Source organism: Lolium perenne, chromosome 7 (genome assembly GCF_019359855.2).
Source record: "Lolium perenne isolate Kyuss_39 chromosome 7, Kyuss_2.0, whole genome shotgun sequence".
In the NCBI taxonomy this organism is placed as follows: Eukaryota; Viridiplantae; Streptophyta; class Magnoliopsida; order Poales; family Poaceae; genus Lolium; species Lolium perenne.
This window is the reverse complement of record NC_067250.2, coordinates 75,227,765-75,234,529: the sequence shown is the minus strand read 5'-3', so window position 1 is coordinate 75,234,529 and position 6,765 is coordinate 75,227,765. Positions and strand designations below refer to the sequence as shown.

Here is a 6,765-nt window from a genome sequence, read left to right as displayed (position 1 = left end):
TTTCTTTTCCTTTAGATCTACAAAGCAATTTACTTTTGCCGTCTCTTTTTTGTCATTTTTCGCTTAATTTGGATTTGCCTCCGGTTTTCCTTCTCCCCCTTGCTTTTACTTTCAGCATTGTCTTTACTTTCTCTTTACTTTGTGTACTATGTGATTTTGCATAATTATATGATCATAAAGGATGAAAGTGATTAAGAGGAGGATCTTTAGTATGATTAGATTGTTAAATTGCTAAATTGTACTCATTTATGATGCAGCGATGGAAAGGAAGATTCAACTCATTTATGTCCCGAACGGATGGGCAAAACAATGTGTGCGCCTATGTTCAGAAAGGGAAGTTTTAATGCTTGGGCAGGCATAAACCAGAAACAAGGCCAGCGATTTCACAAGGCACGGGCGCGCATCGATGGATTTACGATGCAGCGAGTAGCATGTGGAGCAGCATCTGGTTCCACACGTCGACGGGGCCGGGCAGGCACCAGTGCACGCAGTCGTTGTACAGCGTCACGTTCTCGTGCGCCCAGTGCCCGTACCGGCTCGGGTGCCCGTCCGGCCGGAGCACCATCGCCGCCGTCGCGTCCATGAGCATCATCCTCACCCCTCTCCCCCTCGCCGCCTCCTTGGCCGCGTTGAACTCCTCCACCTGCGCTGTGTAGAAGTCGAGCTCCTTCCCCGTGACACGCGTCTCGTTTCCCGCGTACGGCCGCGTGCGCCGGCAGTCGCCGCCCTTGTCCCAGTCCCCGCCCTCGAAGTGCGACGCCGCCGTCAGCGTCCGCACGATGGCCGTCCCGTTGAAGCCTTCCAAGTTCGCGATCGCCCGCAGCGCCGTGCGGAACGCGGCGCGCAGGGAGTAGCGCGGGCCGAGCTCGGGCACGCCCGGCACGCCGCAGGACTGGCAGCCGACGAGGCGGCCGCCGGCGTCGTAGAACATGGACGGGTGCGAGAACCAGGTCGCCCCCGAGATGATGATGTAGTCGTAGCCGGATACGAACGGCAGCCAGGCGTCGTCTGGCTCGTCCAGGTACAGGTTCCATGGCCCGTCGCTCTTAGACTTGTTCGATTTGACGAGGAACAGCGAGCGGAAGATGGTGAGGGTGAAGTCGTGCGACTCGTAGTACATTGTCACCGCTGGCTGGTTCTTCGTCGGGGAGATGTCCTTCGGGTACTCCACCTGTAAATTAACAAGCAAATTGATCAAATCTCCCATCCCAACCAACTGAAATTTGAGATGAATTCAAAGCTTCCAAGATTCATCGATGATGATTAGAGTACCTTGGAAAGGAGGCACATGAGGGACTGCATGTGGTTCCTGGCAAGCGAATCCCCGACGAACACCATGGACCGGCTCCTGACGGCGTGCAAGAACCCCGCCGCGTCGAACCGCGGGAGCTCGCACCCCTCCGGCCGCCACCGCCACTTGAGGAACCCGAGGTCCGGGCGGCCGTACTTCATGCAGTTCTGGTGCTCCTCGATCAGCGCGCAGCTGCGGTTCGTGTAGTAGGGCGCGGCGTCGTCCGGCACCCACTCGCCCCGGAAGATGTCGCATCCCTTGGGCACCCGGCCGGCAACAGCAGAAGTGGAGTTCCTGATGACTGGAGGATGGCCAGGACAAGAGATCGTGGGGATGCCGGCGCCGAAGAAAGAACCTGGGAGGCGCGTGGTGACGACGAAGAGGACGAGGACGATCGCCGGGAGGAACAGGGCCGTAGGGTTAACCAGCCGGAGCTTCTGCATCGGCTGCTTCCCAAAGAGCTTCATGCGTTTGGCAGCGAGTGCTACTGCTACTGCTGCAGGCAGGACGTTAAAAGGAGTAGCTGCTCGTCCCTGGTTAATCTGAGGATATGTGGCCAACGGTGGTTAATTGTCTGTGCTGCGGTGCTTCTTTGTTCTGGACAGCGCTCTGTGCCAGTCAATCATGTGACGGCGGTTTGAGGGGGATATACTGCTGTCACTACTGCTTCATTATCATTAATGCTGACTGCTACTCAAAAGCTAATTAATTGTGTAGCAAATATTGCATGCATAAGATTTCAGTACGGATTTTTCGGTTTGTGCATGCATCAATGAAAAGATTTCAAATACTGCAAATAACTTGAATGCATCAATGGAAAAAATCTTGCTAATTAATAAATCACAAGTCAACATGCATCGCATGATTAACAACCAGAATTTTCTTCATACATATTCTTCCACATAACAGGGTCAAAGAAATCTTTTTCACCTGTTATTAAATATTCTTTGATCTCACTTTTGCATGGATCGATGGGAAAATGTTGCAAATAATCTGCATGCATTGATGGAATAATATTGCAAATATCTGACTATATCCATGGAGTAATATTGCAAATAATCACAAGTCGACACATATTGCATGATTAACAACATAATATTATTTTAGTTTGTATGCATATTCTTCCACACAACAGTGCGGCATTAAGTTTTGGTTTAAGAACCGACCAGTCATGTACTTGAAAACCTCTTTTTATAGTGAACATTACCTACAGCAGTGACATCATATGTGATGTCATTCGTGTGCTAACTCAGTCCACTCACAAACACAAATGCATTTTGTGAAACAAATCGAAGTGATGTTTTTCGCTAGAGTGTTTCACAATGTTTCATATGTATTTGTTTAGTTTCATAAAAATTCACTTGTATTTAAAGTATTGGTTTTATATTAGATAAATATTAGAAGTCTCATCAATCTCAAAGCACTGAGTGAATGGTGAATGTGGCTCCTGTATGTAAGATTGCCATTAAAAACCTCCGGTTTGTCATGCACTTCTTTGTACTCCGTACCGTCGGTATGTGATGTGTGATATTGTCGGTGCACTGGTCATATTGGAAAGTAACATACGTTGGTGTCATGCATTTGAAAGTAGCCTATGTTATTATATCTTCATAGTCATAGTAACATAAATATAATATCATAGATGGGTGCATTAGTTAGTTTGTAGGCCCATTTTATCTTCGAAATAACATAGCTAGTTATCATAATCATCTCTCTTTATCTAATGACATGTCATAATATCAAAATGCATATTTAGCATTGCATCTGGTTGGCTGGTCTAAATTACTAACGGTCCAGAGCTACTTCCTCTGTTAGGAATTATAAGACTGCCGTGTTTCTCTAGATCGTAAATTTAACCAAATTGATACAATATATATATTATAAAACATATATCATTAGAAAGTTTAGACGTTCTACTTTCTAATAATATAATTTTATGGTATGTATATAATTTATATTATGTTAGTCAAATTGATGGTCTACTTATAATCTCTAACGGATGCAAAGTAGCAATATTTCTTTTAGTGACTCGGGACTCGGGAGAGCACTTCATAATGGAGATAGCGTACAATAGTACAAAGGCAGAGAACGCGCACATAAAACACGATCCGGGTTCAAAGGCGGAGAAACTGCACAGAAGACACGAGCGAGTGAAGACGTGAAGCTTTCTTGTTGCAAACAAATTCTTTTTTCTTCTGAGGGTGATCTTATTGCAAACAAATAGTACTCCGTACACGACAATTACCGGCAATCCAGTCTACCGTCGATGGGCGGACCCAGAGTGTGGGCCGGGTGGGCCGTCGCTCACCCTAAAATTCTGGGATTTGTTTTGACTACCTCTGATCTACTACATATAATCTATATACGATTTTTCAAAAAAAAAATAATCTATACACTTATTCAGTTAATAAAAATACGTTGCATATATATTTGAATTTAGACCAGTATGTGACATATTTTTTTGGACAGAGTGACGCTCGGTTTTTCTGCTAATCAGAGTCCATCCTGCTAATAACATTGAAAAAAGGGGTCTTTAGCCCCTCTCTATTTTGCAGGCAAATGCAAGAAAATCAAATTACTCCATCCATTTATAAAAGAATGTATTAATTTTGTAAAAATTTAGATGTATACACTTATTTTTAGTACTATCTCTGTCCATAAATAGATGCCAAAAGTTTGTCTAAATTTGAATGAATCTAGTCATGATTTAGTATATAGATACATCCGAATTTGAATAAATCTTTGGCATCTATTTATGGACGGAGGGAGTATCTAAATACATCCAAATTTATCTAAAGTTGAGACATTCTTTTATGGATGGAGGGAGTAGAAATGTTTATTGACAAGTTAAAAAAAATGTGCACGGGTTTGAAATATATTCATAGATTTTTCCCACTGTTAATAGGAATTTGAAAAAGAATTTTTTTTATACAATTTTTGAGATTTATTAAAAATAAAGGCAATACATCTTATTGGACAGCATTTGGTGTAGACTATGAAACTTGCCCTCTTGACGGAGCTCCCTAACCAAGGACACATAAAATAGGATTTTTTCGAGAGTGATACTAAGCATACCATTTTTTAATAGAAGGTGGCAAATAAATACAAGACGACTACCACTTGTTACGAACAACTGCCTAGACATATAACTATGGCACAAGAGCGTCTACCCTAAGAAGAGCAACAAAGCCACGTCTCGACCAACATCGGTCACCTTTGAAGATCAACGCATCCAACTGAGCTCCCCTTGTCGACACACCATCCACCCATAAATTCCTAAAATGAGGTGGCAAAATAGATGGTGGAACCTGGTCGGTCCCGAGAAAGTATTCATCTTGGACTCACTGATGACGCCGTACATGGCACTCTTGAAGAGACACCTTGGGTAACAACGAGCACCGGGGGAGTGCCACCGAGAACCTCCAAGTTGTGTCTCCAAACCTGATGCTCCCAATGGAGGAACTGTCAAGAGGTATGCCATCACGCTAATCCAGCTTCGAACTTAGCCTTCGGTGACAACTGCCTCGGCGAGATATCGACGCCGTGGAGGGAAATGTCACACACATGCGTTGTCATTGTGGCATAGAACGAAGATGGGCACAACATTTGTCCTTATTGTTGTAGACCAATGTCGCTACCTGATGGTGCTACCGTGGAAGTTGAAAATCAAGTTGGGGAACCTCAAGAGGAAGGTGTGATGAGCACAATGATACGTCTCCGACGTATCGATAATTTCTTGTGTTCCATGCCACATTATTGATGATATCTACATGTTTTATGCACACTTTATGTCATATTCGTGCATTTTCTGGAACTAACCTATTAACAAGATGCCGAAGTGCCGATTCTTGTTTCTGCTGTTTTTGGTTTCAGAAATCCTAGTAACGAAATATTCTCGGAATTGGACGAAATCAACGCCCAGGGTCCTATTTTGCCACGAAGCTTCCAGAAGACCGAAGAGAGGACGAAGTGGGGCCACGAGGTGGCCAGACTACAGGGCGGCGCGGCCCAAGCCCTGGCCGCGCCGGCCTGTAGTGTGGGCCCCTCGTGCCGCCTCTTGACCTGCCCTTCCGCCTACTTAAAGCCTCTGTCGCGAAACCCCCAGTACCGAGAGCCACGATACGGAAAACCTTCCAGAGACGCCGCCGCCGCCAATCCCATCTCGGGGATTCAGAGATCGCCTCCGCACCACTGCCGGAGAGGGGATTCATCTCCCGGATGACTCTACGCCGCCATGGTCGCCTCCGGAGTGATGTGTGAGTAGTCTACCCCTGGACTATGGGTCCATAGCAGTAGCTAGATGGTTGTCTTCTCCCCATTGTGCTTAATTGTCGGATCTTGTGAGCTGCCTAACATGATCAAGATCATCTATCTGTAATTCTATATGTTGCGTTTGTTGGGATCCGATGAATAGAGAATACTTGTTATGTTGATTATCAATTTATATCTATGTGTTGTTTATGATCTTGCATGCTCTCCGTTACTAGTAGATGCTCTGGCCAAGTAGATGCTTGTAACTCCAAGAGGGAGTATTTATGCTCGATAGTGGGTTCATGTCTCCGTGAATCTGGGGAAGTGACAGAAATCTCTAAGATTATGGATGTGCTGTTGCCACTAGGGATAAAACATTGGTGCTATGTTCAAGGATGTAGTTACTGATTACATTACGCGCAATACTTAATGCAATTGTCTGTTGTTAGCAACTTAATACTGGAGGGGGTTCGGATGATAACCTGAAGGTGGACTTTTTAGGCATAGATGCATGCTGGATAGCGGTCTATGTACTTTATCGTAATGCCCAATTAAATCTCACTATACTCATCATAATATGTATGTGCATGGTCATGCCCTCTTTATTTGTCAATTGCCCAACTGTAATTTGTTCACCCAACATGCTGTTTATCTTATGGGAGAGACACCTCTAGTGAACTGTGGACCCCGGTCCAATTCTCTATCTTGAAATACAATCTCTTTGCAATCTTGTTTCTTGTTTTCTGCAAACAATCATCATCCACACTATACATCTAATCCTTTGTTACAGCAAGCCGGTGAGATTGACAACCTCGCTGTTTCGTTGGGGCAAAGTACTTTGGTTGTGTTGTGCAGGTTCCACGTTGGCGCCGGAATCTCTAGTGTTGCGCCGCACTACATCTCGCCGCCATCAACCTTCAACGTGCTTCTTGGCTCCTACTGGTTTGATAAACCTTGGTTTCATACTGAGGGAAAACTTGCCGCTGTACGCATCACACCTTCCTCTTGGGGTTCCCAACGGACGCGTGATGTACGCGTATCAAGCTCATTTTCTGGCGCCGTTGCCGGGGAGATCAAGACACGCTGCAAGGGGAGTCTCCACTTCCCAATCTCTTTACTTTGTTTTTGTCTTGCTTTATTTTATTTACTACTTTGTTTGCTGCACTAAATCAAAACACAAAAAAATTAGTTGCTAGTTTTACTTTATTTGCTATCTCGTTTGC

General features: G+C 44.9%; 1 protein-coding gene across 1 annotated transcript; it reads right to left on the bottom strand.

The window, feature by feature from the left end:
* Positions 1 to 262: 262 nt before the first annotated feature.
* Positions 263 to 1,893, bottom strand: LOC127317025 (protein trichome birefringence-like 20). Its single transcript, XM_051347546.2, has 2 exons — positions 1,273 to 1,893; positions 263 to 1,171 (listed from the first exon to the last, which is right to left on the bottom strand). Exons 1-2 carry the CDS (start codon positions 1,756 to 1,758, stop codon positions 413 to 415), a joined length of 1,245 nt encoding a protein of 414 aa, XP_051203506.1. The 5' UTR covers positions 1,759 to 1,893; the 3' UTR covers positions 263 to 412.
* Between the last annotated feature and the right edge of the window lie 4,872 nt (positions 1,894 to 6,765).

Bases quoted from the DNA above. Each gene is read 5' to 3' on its own strand.
- LOC127317025 (XM_051347546.2), bottom strand. From the start codon at position 1,758: ATGAAGCTCTTTGGGAAGCAGCCGATGCAGAAGCTCCGGCTGGTTAAC. The intron at 1,172-1,272 runs GTACTCTAATCA...GTTAATTTACAG, and splicing joins TCATGTGCCTCCTTTCCAAG to GTGGAGTACCCGAAGGACAT.